The sequence below is a fragment of the Hemicordylus capensis genome, chromosome 6 (assembly GCF_027244095.1).
Source record: "Hemicordylus capensis ecotype Gifberg chromosome 6, rHemCap1.1.pri, whole genome shotgun sequence".
NCBI classification, from domain to species: Eukaryota; Metazoa; Chordata; class Lepidosauria; order Squamata; family Cordylidae; genus Hemicordylus; species Hemicordylus capensis.
The window spans coordinates 45,135,779-45,155,706 of record NC_069662.1 but is presented as its reverse complement, the minus strand read 5'-3'; the positions used below and the strand labels follow the sequence as shown (position 1 = coordinate 45,155,706).

The 19,928-nt window shown below is 45.3% G+C and overlaps 1 protein-coding gene across 1 annotated transcript in view; it reads left to right on the top strand.

The window, feature by feature from the left end:
- FTSJ3 (FtsJ RNA 2'-O-methyltransferase 3) overlaps positions 1 to 18,158 on the top strand; it is a 46,777-nt gene extending 28,619 nt beyond the window's left edge. The window contains exons 12-21 of the mRNA XM_053260055.1: positions 410 to 545; positions 704 to 906; positions 3,866 to 3,980; positions 4,242 to 4,335; positions 5,927 to 6,080; positions 11,557 to 11,639; positions 11,764 to 11,866; positions 15,543 to 15,726; positions 15,816 to 15,910; positions 17,628 to 18,158. Of these exons, the coding sequence (XP_053116030.1) occupies positions 410 to 545; positions 704 to 906; positions 3,866 to 3,980; positions 4,242 to 4,335; positions 5,927 to 6,080; positions 11,557 to 11,639; positions 11,764 to 11,866; positions 15,543 to 15,726; positions 15,816 to 15,910; positions 17,628 to 17,823 (1,363 nt within the window). The 3' untranslated portion in view covers positions 17,824 to 18,158. The remainder of the gene's footprint in view (positions 1 to 409; positions 546 to 703; positions 907 to 3,865; positions 3,981 to 4,241; positions 4,336 to 5,926; positions 6,081 to 11,556; positions 11,640 to 11,763; positions 11,867 to 15,542; positions 15,727 to 15,815; positions 15,911 to 17,627) is intronic.
- Positions 18,159 to 19,928: the final 1,770 nt, after the last annotated feature.

Sequence of the window (19,928 nt, the reverse complement as noted above, 5' to 3'; positions counted from 1 at the left end):
CATTCTTTCCCTAGCAGTATTCTTTTTCTAAGCCACCTAGTGGCACAGTGGGGAAGTAACTTGCCTATGGAGCAAGAGTTTGCTGGTTTGAATCCCCGCTGGTATGTTTCCCAGACTATGGGAAACACCTATATTGGATAGCAGCAATATAGGAAGATACTGAAAGGCATCATCTCATACTGCACGGAAGGAGGCAATGGTAAACCCCTCCTGTATTCTACCAAAGACAACCACAGGGCTTTGTGGTCTCCAGGAGTCAACGCTGACTCTACGGCACAACTTCATTCTTTTTCTACCCAGTCTTGCACTTGGCCCTCAGAGAGAGATGCAGCCAAGCAGTGGTCTTGGCTGGACTGGTACACATCAGTTTTTGGTTGCCAGAACCCTGCTTTTTCTTCCCCTCGGCCAGGAAGAAACGCAAAATCCTGCGTGAACGGCGGCGGCAGCGAGAGCGTGTTGAGCTCAAGATGGACCTTCCCGGCGTTTCTGTTGCTGATGATGGTGACACGGGAATGTTCTCCCTCCGAGCCATTGGCAAGAGTCAGGTGAGAGGGAAACAGCTGTGAACCTCCACTTAGATGGGTAGTGTGGCTCAGCTCAGGGACTAGTTAAACAGTCCCAGGAAATTCTGCCAGGCAGAAGCACAGTAGAGCATGGATGTGGGATGCCTAGTAGGGGATAAATATGCCTCTTCTCCTTCTAGCTCCTGCACGAGGTAGCCCAGGGAGACATGGCAGCAGCAGACACCTTTGTGACAACAGCAGAAGATGCAGACAATGACGTTTCACTCTCCGAGGGAGAAGACTCCGGCGACGATGCATCATTGGCCAGTGACTTGGATGAGGAGGAGCTGGCAGAGGTTGAGAAGCGTTCAAGCCAGCTGAAACAGCCCTGTGCCACAGAGAGGTATGTTGAGGGCAGGGAAGGTGCACTGCAGTCAGTTCTGATGATCTGGCTGACCTGAGGAGGGAAAACGGCTCACAGCAAGGGCAGATCTACAATTGAGCAAATGTGTGCAATGAATACGAGCCATCGCTAGGGGAAAATAAATGTATATATCTAATGTATAAAAATATATTATTTAGAAATACAATACCTATAATGTAATACAATTAAAATGTACATGGAATTATTAATTCAAAAATAAAACCAGCATCACTAGAAAGTAAAAAGTAGCAATATGTATACTCCACAATTCCACTAATAGCTAGTCTGACCATGCCTAGGACATAATCGGATATCCTGGTATCAGTCCATTCCATAGAGCAGGGTTTCTTAACCTTGGGCCCACAGATGTTGTTGGACTACAACTCCCATCCTCCCCAGACATGGCCTTTGTGGCTGAGGATGATGCGAGTTGTAGTCCAACAACATCTGGGGGTCCAAGGTTAAGAAACCCTGCCATAGAGAATCCAGTGGAGCATTCCTGTTGTAAATTTTTGAATTGAAGTCCAAACGCTAATGAGTTGCCAGACATGTTTCAGCCTAAATAATGCCGCCTTCAGTGGCATTGCTTCAAAGTACAGACTGTGTCAGTACTATACAGATATGTAGAACATTCTGAAGGTAAAACACTCAAAACAGGAAGTTTTGAGCATTTTAAGCTCAAAACAAAGCACCCTTTGAGCATGGAACAAAACCATTCCATTTCAATCAAAATGTTTCGACTTTTCAAATGCCATTTTGGAGGCCTGTTTTCTCCTTGGTGATTGGTTTTCTGGCGTTGGCTTCTGATTGGCTTGTGATCTCCTTGCTGATTGGCTGGCTTGTTTGTTTTCATACAAGTGTTGTCATGAGCAACTGTGCCCCCATTGGCTGGAAGGAGGGAGGGGGAACACAAAAAGGAGGGAATTTCAAAATGCATTCAAAGGGACTGGGAAGCAAAGAGCCCTTATACTGTGCCTCTCTTGAAGAGGATACAATGGAGGAGAGAAGGAGGGAAACAAGGAATCTTTGATTTTTGTGGTTTTCTTTTCTCAGCACTGAGTATAATATGCTGTGCTATTGCTGCTATAATATCTGGTTTTACTGGATCTCAGATTGACAGGCAGAACTTGGGTGCCTTCCTTCCTTGAGTTGTGGTTTGGTTGGTTTGTGAGATAGTGTTGTGGCAAGAAATGGACAGTGGCAGCTGTGAGTGTGTGTGAGAGAGAGAGAGAGAGAGAGAGAGATTTCTTGGTGTTTGCTGTGATGAGCTCCATGTCTGGCCTTGAGACTTACTTGTGCTTCACTCACTGCTCTGCAATCGGCATTGTAAGGTGTACTCAATAAAAATGTGGCTGAAGTTGCTCGTGTTGCGCTTATGGCTATATTTGCTGCTAAATAAGGGTGCTGCTGTGGCAACTGTTGCTAGGAAGTACAGAATCATATTACAGCTGGGGTAGCAAGATTCTGTGCTGCAGCATGCAAACTGAGACAAGAGCAGTTGATTAATTGTAACTGAGACCTTTGTATGTATATGTTTTGATACTCTATTCCCAGTCCTGTGTTTAATTTTATTTCATTTTTATTTTCTTTCTTTTTTTTAAATGGCTGGTCACTGACTGTAATAATAATTCATTCATTCATTCATAAGGAGTCATAATTGTGTGTGAGAAAGTAACTTGTGCCAATGATGTTACTTCAGTGCAGGCACTGTGGCTAGCAGTGGATTCTGGGTCAATTATGCTTTTTTGGCCATTTTTGGGCTATGTTTGAAATATGTGTTCTGTGTTGGGAGGGACAGATTCTCTTTTACAGTGTGCTTCTGCAGTGTTTCTCAAGGCAGGGCTGCAAAATGCAATGCAAAACTTGTGTGCACGCACTCTGTGAATGCAGCTTGTTCTGGCCATAGGGAACAATGGGGAATTCCTACATGATGGTGGCAGTAAATGTGTGGAAGTTCAAGGAGATGAGTCCACCTATTTGATTTTTAATGGTTCTTCAAAAAATAACTTTTTTAAAAAGTTCATTAGAAATCAACAGGTGTATTGATCTCCTTGAATGTCCACACATTTAATGCTATCATCAGATAGGAAGTGAAACTTCCGGGCTTTCTGCCTAATCAGGAGGCATTGATATTTTTGGATTTCCCATTGATCCCTATGAGGAAACTATCTGATGGGGCCCACGTTCAGTTCTTGCACACAGGCCCCTTCAGAGCTTGGTATGCCACTGTCTCACATGGATGATCTGCTCCTGTGTGCAGCACTAATATGGGAGCGGTAAATTTGCATAAGATGTTGGCTCCCCTTCAATGGAAAGAATTGCAAGTCAACCCATCGTAGCATTTTAACTGACTTGCAGACAGAAGTGAGGAGCAAGGTTGCCTGCCCAGTAAGTATGGGTGTGAGTCTCATTGTATGTATCCTGCTCTTCAGTAGAGACTTTTAGAGCAGCTTACAATCTCAAATCATTAATGACATCATTAAGAAGGCAAAAATAGCAGCAACCACATAATCTCAGTAAAATTCCAGCAAAATTATAGGAGGCCTGTACCTTGTGGATGCAGGCACCCAATCATGGGTCTATTATGCATGCATCCCAAATAACAATATAATTTCTGGGATCAGACTTAAAAGGAAGAAACTGGCCTGAAAGGCTGGACTTTGCCAAAGTTCTGTTTTTGGAAAAATCCCTGTCTGTATCGCCTGAAGGTCCTTGTCTTGGGACAATACTGGCGTGGAGCATGTGTTGGATATTCTACAGCGCCCATTAACATGTCACCCTCATGTCTGTAGTTGAGGTTTCATTATTCCTGCCATTCTGGGCCCAGGGCAGCAAGGAAAGGCCTGCAGGGCCAATCTCCCTGCTGTGCAGGCCCAGATGCCGATCTGCCTGCGTCGGTGTTCCGGGCTTCCCTGAGGCTCCTCTGATGTCTTTGTAGGGTTGTCTGTGAGGAGGAGGAGGAAGAGAACGATGATGCAGGGAATCCCCTGTTGGTGCAGCTGGAGGACAAGGAGGAGCGTGAGAAGCGTCAAGCAAGTCTATGGTTTGGCAAGGTGAGCTTCTCTGATGCAGGAGAGATCCTGATTCCTTCCCCCTTCCCCCAAGGGAGAGTGTAGTGCTGTTCTCCACTAAGTGGAACATGGCCCATCATTCTTGTAGTGGGTCTGTGGGACTGGCCCTTCCGGGCTACTGCCGGCAGGTTGGCTCCCTGTGGTTTGCCGTGGGCCGAGTGCAGCTGTGTTGGAGACGTAGCGCTGCACCGGAGGAAGGGAAGCTTCCAGATGGGTCTTGACTTTGCGTTTGCTGTTGCACAGGAGGCTTTTGCTGGGATTGATGACGATGCTGATGAGGCACTGGAGATCGGGCAGGCGCAAATCCTGTCCCAGGGCCAGGCGGAAGCTTCACCAGGTAAGCCTGATTGGCCTTGCATGTCCAGGGAAAGGGGACTGTTGAGGAGTGGATGAAAATATGGAGCTGAGGTGAAGAGGACATGCAACCAGTGCCATCTTTCGGTGGTGGTTGGGGTGGGGGCTAGACTTTAGAAGCAATATGTGGCTGCACACTGAAAATAGCAGGTTCTGTATCTTAGTAAGTAACAACTTATGAGTCGACATCCCTGCTCTTGAGTTAGTATACCCCGCACATGTGGCAGCAAATGAGGCTCATCCTTGGAGGATCTGCTCTGTGTCTTGCTGCCACTTGAGCAATGCCTGGCAGTGATGTACAATGGGGTCTTTTGGGTAGCAGTACCTAAGTTGTAGAAATCTGTCCCCCACCCCTCAGGAGGCTCATAAGGCCTGGAGGCCCCCATGCTGCTGGGTTGTTTTTTGGTTTTGCAAGTTATAAAGGCCTTTTGTTGGATTGTCTGGTGCTGTATATTTGCTATTCTTAATTTGTTGTTTTGTTTAATTGTAAGCCACTTTGACCCATCACATTTGTGAAAAGCAGCCTATAAACGTTCTGAGGTGGGCTAGGGAAACTTGGGATGAAACAGCATTGCATGTGTTGGTTTATTGGATGATGTAAAAGTGACGTAAGCAGGGCTGCTGTTCTGGCACCAGTCATACATCTGTTTCTGCTACTGTCACTAGAGCCTTTCAAAACTGATGCTTCATATACATAGTATGCTCTTTGGGCAGGGACTGCAGCCTCGCCTTTTGCGCTATGCCTAGCACACCATTAGCACTAAATGAATGTTGTATTGGTTAATTCCATGGGCACCTGTCTGTTATGTAAATGGCTTGGAGGAGATGCACAGAGGCAGCTGGAGGGATGTTATCGCTCCCATTCCAAGGGATGTGATCTCTGATCTTTCAGACTCCATCAGCTCCCTGGGACAGAGAAAAACAAAGTAGTAAAAGACTGTGTGTGTGCGCACACGCGCGTGCACATGTGCGCACACAAACACACACATGTAAGCAAGCCCATTCACTTATTCAATGTACTTTTGTTATGACTGGCACATGATATGTAGAAATGCAACACTTTCTAAGGGTGTTCCATGTTATTTGGTGGTGAGGGGAACTGTAAACCAAGAGTTAAGGTGCCCTCCACCCCCTCTCACCCCAAGTAACAGTAACTAATGCTTTTATGTTGGATCTGACAGCTGTGCATGAATCCTGGAGCTCTGGATTTGAGTCTCTTCCTCTCCCCCACATGCCCATGGCTGACATTTAGATTAAGTGTTGCATGTGCATAGAAGGGGAAGGATGATTTCCAACAATCCCCTTTCCCTTCCTTTGGCAGCTGCCTGTGCCTTCTGAAAATACTCAGAGATATTCACTAAACATGTCTGCTAACCTTCAGGGACAACATGTCTTCAGGAGGCGATGGCATCTGCAGCGGGGAGGTGGAGATGGCTAAAAATTCCCCTTTGTGCCCCCGTGGAAGTATTTCCCCACGCACAACTCTTCGCCTGGATATCCGCCAGTGAATTCAGGGTAACTGTGGGAGTGTCTGGAGGTTCTTCACTTTTACCTTGCGGTTTTCTCTTACACAGTCTCCAGAAATGTGAAGAAGAAAAAACAGACTCGGCAGGAGGCTGTGCCTGGGTTGAACCTCAAAGAAGGCCTGGAGCCTGTGGGAACTGAAGCACCAACTGAGGGGAAAGGCTCTGACACGGATGAGAGCGACAGCGATAGCGAGGAAGAGAGGTGAAGTGATTATATCATGAGGGCCGAGCAAGTACATTTGGCTGCTGAACTGACTCTGTTGTGAGGGTGACTTCGATCTTGTACTAGGAATTACTTGTCCTCTGCAGTGCTTCTCTTTGGGACACAATAAATATAACTTTATACTTGTATAATCTGCCCTGGCTGGAGAGCAGATAATAGCCTTTGGAAAACACAAAATATTAAGATCTATAAGCCAGTTCCTAACATCTCACCACCCTTTAGTGTGAATAAGAAATAGCACCCAGGATGGGGGCATGCAGAGAGAGACAAGCTTGGTTTCTGATGTCTGGGGTCACCAAGGAATGGAGTTTTCTTCCCCAGCAGAATCCCCAAGTGTACTACAGCTGGCCCTCGTTATCCATGGGAGCTTCATTCTCACCTACAACCACAGATAATGAGACCTTGAGGCAATGGGAATTGGGGGGTTAGGTTCCTGGAAGTGAAAAAAGGGCTTTAAAAGGCAGAAATAAGAGAAATAAAGTGCTGTACCATGCTCTTCAGGTGTCCAGCAGTGCCCCTCGCCAACTCCCAATTCCACCAACCTTCTGCAAAAAATCACAGGGGAGAGGTCTGTTGATTTGTTTCTTGAAGGAAGAGCTATAAAATGGCTCCATGCAGCAAAATGGTGGCCGGAAATGACCTCTGAGGTCACTTCTGGCCACCCACAAACCATGGATAGGCAAATTCTTACTATTTTTTCCAAACTGCGTATAATGAGGTCTGTTCTACATTGCCCAACCATGGAGACGCAAAACCGCAGGTGCCGGGACCGTGAATAACAAGGGCCACCTGTATTTTATTTCCCCCGCCCCCAGAAGTGAATAGTTTCTGTTCACATATAGAGGGGAAAGGGGAAAGCACTGTATTTGGGGACTGTTACAACAGGAGAAAAACCTAACCCTCTGGGGTGGGGTGGGGCTGCAATCTGTAACTAAGCCTAAGTACGTGCAATTGTAACCAAATTCATGTAACTGGAATAACCCCATACTCTTCACCGCGCCTCAGTTTCCTTTACTTTCACTATTGCGTGTGTCTAGATTGTAAACTCCTCAAGGCAGGGCCTTGTCCTCTCATGCTTGTACATGAATGATGCTACATAAACAGTTGTTTCGTTCTCGCACTCACGCAATACTTGCTTCCTTACAGGCCCAAATTAATCAACCCTTCCGTCTTGGCCCCTGACATCCATGTCTTAGTCATGTTGCATTTGCATGATTGCAGTGCGCTCTGCATAGGGCTGCTCCTGAAAAGTGTTTGGAAACTGCAGACTGATTACTGAAGCTGCCTGTAGTGCTCATATGACACCTAATCTGAAGACACTGCACTGGCTGCCGGTCTTATTTCTGGGTGCAATTCAAGGTGCTAGTTATTACCTTTTTAAAGCCCTAAATGACTTGGGTCTTGGGTACCTTAATGGCCACCTGCTCCCATCTGAATCTACGGATCTGACTAGGTCAGTTGGCTCCGCTCTGCATGTCCACACCTGCTGAAGCCAGGTTTTTTTAAATTTTAATTTTGATTGTTAAATTTATACCCTGCCTTTCGTTAAAAAAAAATCCCAAGGCATCTCACAATAAAATTTAAAAACAAGATTATAACAAGACACGTTAAAATATTGAGCTTAAAAATATAAAAACAAATATGATTTTAAAAATAAATAAATAAAAACACTAGCATAAAAACAGCACAAAATACAAGAAGCAGCAGTGGAGACAATCATATAAAAGCCTGGGTAAAAAGTCACGATTTGACATGCTTTCTAAAAACTGTGATGGAGACTGAGGAGTGGATACCCACCAGGATAGTGTTCCAGAGTCTGGGGGCAGCAACAGAGAAGGCCCTGTCCCACGTGCACGACAACCGAGCCTCCCTCGTTGTGGCACCCGGAGCAGAGCCCCCTCAGATGACCTCGTCAAGTGGGCAGCAACCCTTGGGAGCAGGCGGTCCCTCAGGTATCCCTGGCCCAAACCGTTAAGGGCTTTAAAGGTCAAAACCAGCACCTTGAATTGGACCAGGAAACGAACCGGCAGCCAGTGCAGCTCCTTCAGAATGGGTGTGATGTGCTCCCACTGAACAGCTCGAGATAAAACCCTAGCTGCCGTATTTTACACTAGCTGCAGTTTCCGCATATTCTTCAAGGGCAGCCCCACGTAGAGCACATTACAGTAATCCAGCTGTGACGTGACTAAAGGCATGGGTAACTGTGGCCAATCTGTCTTCTCAAGAAAGGGATGCAGCTGGTGCACTAGCCAAAGTCGTGCACAGACACCCCTGGCCACCGCCTCCACCTGAGCTTCCAAAAGCAGAGCCGGGTCCAGCAATACCCCCAAGCTGTATACTTGCTTCTTCAAGGGGAGCGCAACCCCATCCAGAACCAGTAGAATCTTCTCATCCTGATGTGCTCTCCTACTGACCAACAGTACCTCCGTCTTGTCTGGATTCAGTTTCAGTTTATTAGCCCACATCCAACCCATCACATTTGTTGAGTACCTGGGACAGGGCCTGTTCAGTGACTATCCCCAGGCTGTGGAACTCACTCCCAGATGAGATCACATGGCTCCTTCATTCCCCATCGTCCAGAGGAGATTGAAGTCTACTCTTGTTTTTTTTTTTATCTAGGCCTTTGTTTTCCTTTTAGTTGATTGTAGTTTTATTTGCTTTAGTTGCAATTTTATTACTGTAGTTTTGATTTCTTGTTCACTACCCTGAAATCTTGGGATGGATGGTATGGAAATAATGTTGGTTTTTATATTTATTAAATATATCCATAATGAAGTAAATAGACCAAAATGCCATCTAGTATGCCACCACAAAGACAGAAATGTAGGCAGCTGCCTTATACCAAGTCAGATCCTCAGTCCCCTGTTAACTGAGCACAGAGGCACCTTTTAAAAGTGGTGATTCTCTTTATTGAGCAGGGGAAGAGCAACTGAACCACTGACTGGCAGTTACTCTCCAAGGTGTGTTAAGCAGGAGTGTTTCCTAGCTCTTCCTGGATATGCCAGGGCTTGAACCTGGGACTTTCAGCTTACAAGCAGATGCTCTTCCACTGAGCTGTGTTGTTTTCTGTGCCATGAAGTGGGGTAATTCCCACCTTGGATCAGCCTAAGCAACACAGAACAGCTTGCCCCAAGCAGAGACCAAGTGGGGCCCAGTGAGTGGTTTGAGAGTATCTGATTCTGCGGCCTTACTGAAGCAAATCAGGTGTGGACCTGATCAGTAATCTGGATGGGAGCTCCTCCATAAAAGTAGGATATATATTAGGGATGTGCAAAAAATTTCGGGCACAGAACGATCTGTGCCCGAAACGAACAATTTCGGGTGATTCGGGGCCGAACCTAATCACCCCCGATGTCCCCCGATATTTTTTGGGCACGAGCCGAATCACCCGAATTTTGGGCACGAAAAATTCGGGTGATTCGATTCACGGTTGATTTTTGGCGATTTTTTAAAGTTTTAGTGACTTTGGGGCAGTTCGGGGGCATAGCATGGGATCTGGGCAAAAGGAGTGGGGTGGGGTGGTAGAGCCTAATGGGTGCAGGCTACCACCCCAATTTCAGGGGGATTGGGCAAAGGGCTGATTTTTGGTAAATTTCTGAAAATTTCATGTCTTTGGGGCAGATTGGGGCATATTGGGGCAGAAAGTGGGGCCTGGGGCAGAATAGTGGGGTGGGGTGGTAGTGCCTAATGGGTGGAGGCTACCACCCCAATTTCAGGGGGTTTGGACAAAGGGCTGATTTTTTGAGAATTTTTGAAGTTTTAGTGACTTTGGGGCAGTTTGGGGGCAGAAAGTGGATCTGCCCCAAAGGAGTGGGGTGGGCTGGTAGATAGTGCCTAATGGGTGGAGGCTACCACCCATCCCCAATTTAAGAGTGATTGGGCAGAGGGGTGAATTATGGTGAATTTATTTGTATGAGGTTTGTCTTCATAAGGTGAAGTGTGCTAAACTGATTACTTCCTCATATTATTCATAGTAAAGGAAAGTGTGAAAAAGTGAAAGTGGGGTCATGAGAGTTGTTTAATTGAAAAAAATCTCATTTGCTATGATATAATGAGAATTCACACCTGTGAATTCTGCCCCCAATCTGCCCCAAAGACACCCAAACTTCAAAAATTCTCAAAAAATCAGCCCTCTGCCCAATCCCCCTGAAATTGGGGTGGTAGCCTCCACCCATTAGGCACTACCACCCCACCCCACTATTTTGGGGCAGATCCACTTTCTGCCCCCAAACTGCCCCAAAGTCACTAAAACTTCAAAAATTCTCAAAAAATCAGCCCTTTGTCCAAACCCCCTGAAATTGGGGTGGTAGCCTCCACCCATTAGGCACTACCACCCCACCCCACTATTCTGCCCCAGGCCCCACTTTCTGCCCCAATATGCCCCAATCTGCCCCAAAGACATGAAATTTTCAGAAATTTACCAAAAATCAGCCCTTTGCCCAATCCCCCTGAAATTGGGGTGGTAGCCTGCACCCATTAGGCACTACCACCCCACCCCACTCCTTTTGCCCAGATCCCATGCTATGCCCCCGAACTGCCCCAAAGTCACTAAAACTTTAAAAATTCACCAAAAATCAGGATTTTGCCCAATCCCCCTGAAATTGGGGTGGTAGACTCTACCCATTGGGCACTATCACCCCACCCCAAAATTTTGCCCCTGGGCCCCTTTTTACCCCCCCGAATCGATTCGGATTAAATCCGAATCCGAACCGAATCAAGGGTGATTCGGGTGACCCAGATTCGGGCACAAAACAGAACAGGGGTGATTCGGTTCGGGTCCGAGCCGAATCACCCGAAATCCCGAATTGCACACCCCTAATATATATAGGAGACTGGAGTGCATGGCAAAAAGTTGTCCGCAGAACTATCTGATTAGGTCTGTCACTCAATTTAAAGAAACCCTCGCTAATTCATCATATGAGTTCTGATCAGTTGAGTAAGTTGTCTATATAGGAAACAAGAGCTTTGCAGGGGGAAGTTGATACACACAAATATCATAGTAGGCACCCTCTGTGAGAAAGAGAGAGGAGATAACACCTCTTATCTGGTGCCAGCTGCTTGTACGAATGCAAGTAAATACTTGCATTAAAAATAATTAAAAACATAGAATCAATCTGCTGGAGGCATCTTAATCAAAAGGCTTTTAATTGGTTAGATTAACTGGATATTTCAACCTTCTTTATTGAGTATGTTTTTATTTCAGTCTTAATGCATATAGTTTTTATATTCCAGCCTTCCTCTAAAGAGCGCAGTGCAGCGTTTTAGCCTTTCAGCAGCCCTGTTAAGGTCAGGTTTAGGCTAGGATGTGAGAGGCAGCGACTTGACTGCTGTCAATCTACCAAGCTTCACGGATGAGCAGAGGTTTACTTAGACTTCCCTGGTCCAAGCCTAGCAGTTTTGCCACTACAAAACATTGGCTCACATGCTTTTGACTCCCTTTTCCTTCCCTGCTTAGGGAGCAGCCAGCCTCGCGTGCTGGAAAGAAGCGGCTCCGAGCAGAGCCCAGTGATTTCGAGGTCGTCCCCATTGAAGACCCAGGTGAGGAAGAACAAAGGAAATGGTGGGGGTTTTCATTCTGTCTGTTACTGCCATCCTCTCTGAGCATAAAGCCAGGGCACCCACTTTGACAGCGGGTTGAATCCTGTGTCTCTCTATGTAATAGTGAAGCGAGCTCGGATTCTGGATGCCGAGGGTTTGGCGCTAGGAGCGGTCATCGCCACTGCCCGCAAGGCCAAGAGGGACTTGATTGATGGCTCATTCAACAGGTAATGGGTGGGGGCAGGGGGAGTCCAGTGTGAAGGGTGGGCTGAAGAGAAGTTGTCGTGGATTTCTGGAGCACTAGTGATCCAGTGGGAAAGAGGGTGCTGAGCAGGGCAAAAGACTGAGGTCTGAGGGTGTGGCTGGAAAGGCCTACTGAACTAAACTTCGATCTACAGGACCCAAACTAATCCCAGTTCAGCCATCTGTGTGTAAAGGGGCAAGCACCATGCTTTGGATAATAGTAATAAAAATAATAATAACTTTGTTAGCTGCCCCATAACAAATTGTTCTGTGGGCGGCTTACAACACAGGATTAAAACATACAATCAAAACACATAACACATTAAATAATAACAGACAAAAAGGGAGAAAATAAAATGCAATACAGAGCAGTTTAGAACTAATTCTTAAAATTTGTTAAAAATCAAATCAAATCTAAAAATCAGAACTTAAAAGGCCTGGGTGAACAAAAAGGTCTTTACCTGGCATCTAAAAGAACAAAGTGATGAAGCCAGGCAAGCCTCACTGGGGAGGCTATTTCATAAATGGGGTGCAACCACAGAAACGGCCCTCTCCCTGGTAGCTACCCGCTCACCTCGTTTGGCAGGGGCACCTGGAGGAGGGCCTGCAAAGATCTTAAGGTCTGGGTTGGGACATATGGGGCAAGGCATTCTCTTGAGTAACCCGGTCCTAAGACATTTAGGGTTTTAAAGCACTTTGAATTTGGCCTGGAAACTGACTGGGAGCCAGCGCAGCGGACGAAAGCACTGGTGTAATATGCTCAAAACATCCAGTCCCAGTTAATAATCTTTCAGCCCTATTTCCAGACCATTTTCAAAGGCAGCCCCACGTACATTGCATTATGGTAGTCTATGTGAGAGGTTACCAGAGCATGAGTAACTGGCCAACTTATCTCTGTCCAGGTAAGGTTGCAGTTGGCATGTCGGCCAAAACTGATAGAAGGCGCTCCGAGCCCCTTAAGACTCTAGTGATAGTGCTGGATCAGTGAGCACCCCAAACTGCGAACCTGCTCCTTCAGGGGAAGTGCAACCCCATCTAGAACAGGCTGGACATCATTCACCCGGGCAGAGGAACCACCAACCAACAGTACTTCAGTCTTGTCTGGATTGAGTCTCAGCTTATTTACTTTCATCCAGTCCATTACTGCATCCAAACACCAATTCAGGACAGTCACCACCTCACCTTGTCTGATGAAAAAGAGAGATACAACTGACTGCCATCTGCGTATTGATGACACCTTGAAGTAGGAGTAGAACCACCTCCAAACAATGCCTCCCAAAACCAGCTCAGCCAGCCTATCCAAAAGGATACCATGGTGAATGGTATCAAAAGCAGAGTTGCACTCGCCCTGCCTCTCTCTCTGCATAGGTCATCCCTCAGGCTGACCAAAGCCGTTTCTGTTCCAAAGCCAGGCCAGAAGACTGATTGAAATGGATCTAGAAAGTCCATTTCCTCCAAGAGTGTCTGGAACTGGTCAGCCACTACACACTCAAGCACCTTCCCCGGGAAGGGAATATTGGCCGCAGGCCTATAGTTGTTTACATCCTCTCAGTCCAGACTGGGTTTCTTTAGGAGTGGTTGAATAACAGCTTCCTTCAATGGAGCTGGGACCACTCCCTTGCTCAGTGAGGTGTTTAGAACCTGCTGGAACCAGCTAAAAATCCCCTCCTGACTAGACTTAATAAGCCATGAAGGATGAATGTGGTTGGCTGAACTCGACTAAACAGTTTGTCCACATCCTTGGGGACCAAGAATTGAAACTCCTCCAGCAAAACTAGACCAGGTTTTACTCTGGCCACCTCTCCCAATAATACAGTACAATGAATACTTATACACCACTTTTAACCAAAGTTCCCAAGGCGGTTTAAATAAATAAGTAAGTAAGAAAAATAGATGGCTCCCTGTCCCCAAAGGGCTTACAATCTAAAAAGAAAACAGCCACTGGAGGGATGCTGTGCTGGGGTTGGAGGGGGTCTTCCCCTGCTAAATGAAGAGAATCACCACTTTTAAAAGGTGCCTCTTTGCTCACTTAGCAGCTCTCTCCAGGTTCACATCCTCACTTTAGGCACATGATTTAAAGAGCTAAGAAATTACTCCCAGTCAGCAGAGTGGAGCCCTTGCCTTTGTGGGCCCCCACCCCTTCGGAGGCAACCCCGCCAGCGGCGAGCTGACTACCCAGAGCAGCATGCTGTTTTATACTGCCAGCCCAGGAAGTGATGCAGGACCCAGCAGAAACTGCTGAGTCAGCACTCTGGGCCCTCCTCCTGGGAGCTGCAGCTCTGCCACCAACAGAGGGCTGCAGCAAGGTTGCTTCCAAAGAGAGAGAGCCTCAGGAAAACGGGGTCAGCTGCTGGCACTTGCCACAAGCTCAACTCGCCGCCTTCCAGGGCAAAATGACACAGGGCAGATGGAACACTCCCTCCCTCTTGCTTCTTCCTCTGCTGAAGCTGGCATTCTAGCTTCATGCATGGATTTCATGCATGTCTGTAAGAGCATGCCTCCACTTCTACAATTGCTTAACTCAAATTATCATATACATGGTTAATGTGAGGTGTAGAGGGTAACCAAGCACAATTGAGACTGTGTGTTTGGGAAGTATCTGTATGGGCACAGAATCTAGCTTCCTGAGAATGTCTGTGTCGTCCCCCCCACCCCCTTAAAACAGGTTTCTGTTCCATAAGAATGTGAAGATTATCTGAAAATACAATTTTAATAAATAAAATAAGTGCACAACAGGATGCCTCTGAGTACCAGTTGCAGGGGAGTAATGGCAGGAGAGAGGGCATGCCCTCAACTCCTGTCTGTGGCTTCCAGCGGCTTCTGGTGGGCCACTGTGCGAAACAGGATGCTGGACTAGATGGGCCTTGGGCCTGATCCAGCAGGGCTGTTCTTATGTTCTTAATACCTCCTGGAATCTCTGAAACCAGAGAGAGGGAGGGAATATGACTTCTAGTGGTTCAGACTTCATCACTTTGCATGTTTCCTTGTTTCTCTCCATGACCTGCAAAATAAGAGCTTTTCCTAGTTTATTAAGCATTTCAGCTTGGCTCAAGATTTGATTTTGCTCAAGTGCAAAATTATAATGATCTTTCCCCGCTTAGTGCAAACTACACACAATTCTGGGTAGGTGGATCTGTCTGTCTTCTTCCTGTAGAGGTGGAATATATGGGAGGCTCAGAGTTGACCCGGAATCCTTGCTCTCTGTCTCCATATCAGTGCAGTGCAACAGTATGGGCAGATTTCAAAAGAACTACTCCAGTATTCCGTGCACTGTACTTCTTCTATGAATATTTTATATACCACTTTTCAATGAAGGTTCTCAAAGTAGTTTACATAATAATCATCAACTTTATTTGTTAGCTGCCCCATAACAAATTGTTCTCTGGTGGGCTCACAATAACATAACGGTAAAAAACATAAAAAATTAAATAAGACGAACAAATTACAATGGAAAATACAGTACAAAACTTTTGTATACATATGATGGTTCCTTGTCTCAAAAGGGGTTATAGGCTAAAATGGTAGACACCAGGGAAAGATTCCCCCCCCCCCGCCCACCACCATAAAAGATGCCTCTTTGCTTAGTTATCAGGGGATAATTGAGGGGATAACTCTGTCCTGATCTGCCTGCTTAGCACTTCCTTCCCCCCCTGCTCCCAGATACACATTTAATGAGGAAGATGGGGAGCTTCCAGAGTGGTTTGTCCAGGAGGAGCAGCAGCACCGGCGTAAGCCACTGCCTGTGGACCGGCAGACCATGGAGGAGTACCGCCAGCGCTGGCGGGAGATCAACGCTCGACCCATCAAGAAAGTGGCAGAGGCCAAGGCCCGCAAGAAGCGCCGGGTGAGCAGGAGAGCGGGCTGTCGTTGTGCCTGGCCATGTACGTGCTGGGGCCCTTTCCGCTGTTCTGACTTTTCTGCTTCTTCCCACAGATGTTGAAGAAAATGGAGCAGTTGAAGAAGAAGGCAGAGTCCGTAGTGAATACAGTGGACATCTCAGAGCGTGAAAAGGCCGCCCAACTCCGCAGGTGGGTCTTTAGCCTTACGTAGGCCTCAGGGTTCCTGCATGCTCAGCAAAATTCCCATAGGGATCTGGTCCCTCTCAGAATCTGCAGAAAATGCTGTTGGAAAGGGTAGGAGTGTGTTCTCTTGTGGCCTAAGGATCTGGGCATAGTAAAGCATTCTCTCCTTGTGAAGAAAATGCACACAAGCAGAGACTTCAGAAGATACAGATGAAACTTGATCATCTTTCTTCAGAGAGTTGCATTGCAGAGAAAGACAATGCATACTTTCCAGTTTTTATGACACAGTTTCATATGCTGACTTGGGGGTCTGTCTGTCTTCTTGGAGTTCACTGTGTTTGGGTTACATATTAAAATTATTCGTGTGAGCTTGGAAGAAACCAATATTTCAAAAATATTCTTTGTTGTACTCTTGAACAAGGAATTCATTTAAACTTGAAATGTGCATATCTCAGTTTGATCAAACCATCTTCCAATTAAAATACAGTTCTGAAGTGGAGAGGAAGAGCTTCTAACAGTACTAATTACTCTGAATGGTTTTCCAGAATGTTTGAGTTTCTCAAACAGAAGATTAACCCCTTATAGGCAGGGTTGCGGAGTTCCTGGAAGCCATGCTGTAATCTCTTACAAACTAGATCTCCAATTTAGGTTAACTCATGTGCACTGACAAACACCAGCTTCCGCATCCTGTTAGACTTCTGAAAAGCAAGACTAGAAACTTCTGGCTTTAGGTCAGGCTGAAGTAATATACTTATTATCTTAAATATCTTTATATGGATTTTATGGCAAAGGAATATCAAGCCAGATCCACACACCACACACACCACCTGACTTACTGAGTATAAGAAAAGTGTGTATATAAGCATGGCCTCCTTGTTGAAGGCCATCATACTAAATGTTTGTCATTGCCATTCCATTCTTTAATGAGCTATAATTGGATTTCTAAACCCTCCATCATAGTTTCCTGCTCCACCCCCAATCTCCCCATTTCACAGAAGTACACATAGCCAAATCACTTGGGGTTGGTGTGGGGCAGATTGTGTAACTGTGAGAAGAGAGGAGTATCAGTGAAAACCACAAATGTAATTACCATCCATCCACATTCCTCCAAGAATAATGGATGGTTTGAATTTTTATCCCTCCCATCTTCCCAACAAGCTTAAGATAGCATACATGGTGTCCCGCCCCCATTTTATCCTTGCAACAATAATGTGAGGTAGGTTAGGCAGAGAATGAATGGCTGGCCCAAGACCACCAGTCAGCTGAACAGGAGTTTGAATATGGGTCTTCCTAGTCCTAGACCAATCCTGTATTCTCTATACCACACTGATCATAAAGCAGCTTCTATGGAGGTTCTCATAGCATCCCATCTAGATGTTAGCCTGTCCCAGATCTGATTATCTACAAATAGAGCGAGGCTATTTCCCTTTAAGCCATTCCCTGGCACTCCATTAAACTTGTATACTTCCTTTTTGTAATGTTAATTAGCTTTGTTTTGGTCCAGGCTTCTGAAGCTTGAATTTTGTACAAAGAATCAGCCATAGGGGAGGTCCTGGAGTCAGGGTATAATAAAATGAAGACTAGTGACAGCAGATTGATCAGGTGGGGAAGGAAAATGTCAAGGGTCCTCTGGTAGAGGTGCCTTCATCAGGGAATGGGATATTGGTGAGTGATTTTGAAGTTTGCAGTCATAACTTTTCCCCTTCCCCCCACTTCCTTGCAGTATCTACAAGAAGGCAGGCCTGGGTAAAGAGAAACGGCAGGTAACTTACGTTGTAGCTAAGAAGGGTGCAGGCCGGAAGGTTCGCCGCCCTGCGGGTGTCAAGGGCCATTTCAAGGTGGTGGACAGCCGTCTCAAGAAGGACATGAGAGCACAGAAACGCAAGGAACAGAAGCCAAAACACCGGCGGCAGAAATGAACTGTTATGATGCAACACCATTGTGAGTGGGCCTTCTCTACCACTCTTGAACACATCAGGATCTGCAAAGAAAATTCTGTAACGTTCAGACTTGACGGGCTACTCCTTGTCTTATAGACTGCTTTAGTGATGTAATCTTGATCACACTAGAATTTCTCTGAAAATCCCATGCTTGGTACCTGGACAGTGGCAGCATGAGGCATATGGGCCTTGGACAGTTTGGTCATGTTTGGGCCATCTTGGCCCACTTTGTGGCTCACCAGAAGTAGCCTTGGAGAGCTGCTTTGTGGGTTTCTACTTTTTCATGTTATATCATTAAACGTAACCTTCTTTCATAGGCTGTTTTCAAGCTGTCTTTTTCTTGACAAGAGAGAAGATGGAAGGCAGTAAATAGGCCTGTGCAATATCTGATTTCTGATACTAGAAATGGCCTGATTATGAGATATCGGAAATAATTCCAGTCCAACATTTAGAAGACTATATCAGATCAGAATTATCCCATATTGTATCGGGGATATCAAGAAAAATATTGGTAATAATATTGGAATATCAGAGCACAAAATGGCAAAAATACAGAATGAGTTTGCATTTTTATTCCTGATTGGGGGCGGGGGGCGGGGGGCGAGTAGCATCTTCTGCCATCTCTTTACCAGCCTGCCTATTTCTTTATTTAGCTGATTTTTATTTATTTATTCTCAGATGTTGCATCATGATTCTCGGATGTGACATCACTCTTTGCCACAATTCTCAGATATATGTACAAATTCTAGGTTACGTTAAAAAAATAACTTTAAAAATGGATGGACTGATTTAATTGAAATTAAACACAGAGTCCAGCCATCCTCCACGATGTGTGTGCCAAATTTTAGAACTTTTTGCTAAACCATTGGTTTTATTTTGAGTTTATTTTTTAATTTCCTCATAAACTTCTAAGGAGATTTTTACCAATAGTTATCAGATTTTCAATCAGAAATCTAATAACTATATTCTGAAGGGTCAGAAAACTCAACATCGATCAGATCTGCTATTTCTGATTTGGGACAGACCCAATATAGACTCTCAAGAAAGGGTCTTCAAGAAGTGAGGTTGGGCAGGATATCTTGTGCGAAGCTGGGGTGAGGATATGGGGAGAGAATGTTCAGGTTACAGCAGAGCCATGAGTAATCCATGATCATACTGCATGAATGCAGAAGTTGTTACTGGGTGTACAGTGCAGCATCTTTAAAATCTCTGGTTTTAATTTACTTTCCTCCCCCGCCCCTACAAATGTTTTGAGGCATTAATGGCATTAGTTGTTTCTATCTCTGCGTGAGTTTTAATTGTACTGGTATTTACCAGCTATGTAAGCCACCTGGAGAGATTTTCTAGTGGAGAGATGCAGTAGACATGACTCGAATAAAAATGAAAATTGATTTTGGCCTCTACTCCCGCACAACCCAATACAGGGGTATTTAAGATACTAGCACCTAATAATAAAAGATAAATCAACTGTGTTCTGCCTTGATTCAGCTCCTCCAATTAGCCCAAAATCCCTATCCCAGGGTCCAGGGAATTTGCTTTAACAATAATTTGCATTATCTCATCAATACTTGATTTTTTAAAAATCAGCTTTTATATGACCATATTGCTGACAAGATATAGGATAAGTTCATGTGGCCTCTTTGGAGTCAAATGGGTGGCCTTCTCTGATCATTTCACCCCAACATCTGGTATTCAGAAGTATTCTTCTTCTCTACTATTAAGCTATTCCATGAAGCTAATGAATCATGACTAGTCACGGTTGATAGGCCTGTTGATTCCCTATGAATGTGTCTATTATTATTAATTAAATTATATTATTTATTAATATTATTACTACTACAAAGTGCTTTCATTAACTAAGTGCTGTATGTACCTAAATCAAAATAATACACAGACCTTTAGGTTCACAATGTAGAAGATAAGGCAGACAAAGAGAGGGGAAAAGTAGAGGAGGATCACTTTGATAATACCGGGCAAAAAAATGAGTTAAAAGTATCAAATCTTTGTATGTTTTCTTTTTAAAAGGCCATTTAACCTAATGAACATCATTGGATCTTGTTCGTGTATTTCTTATGTTAATTGTG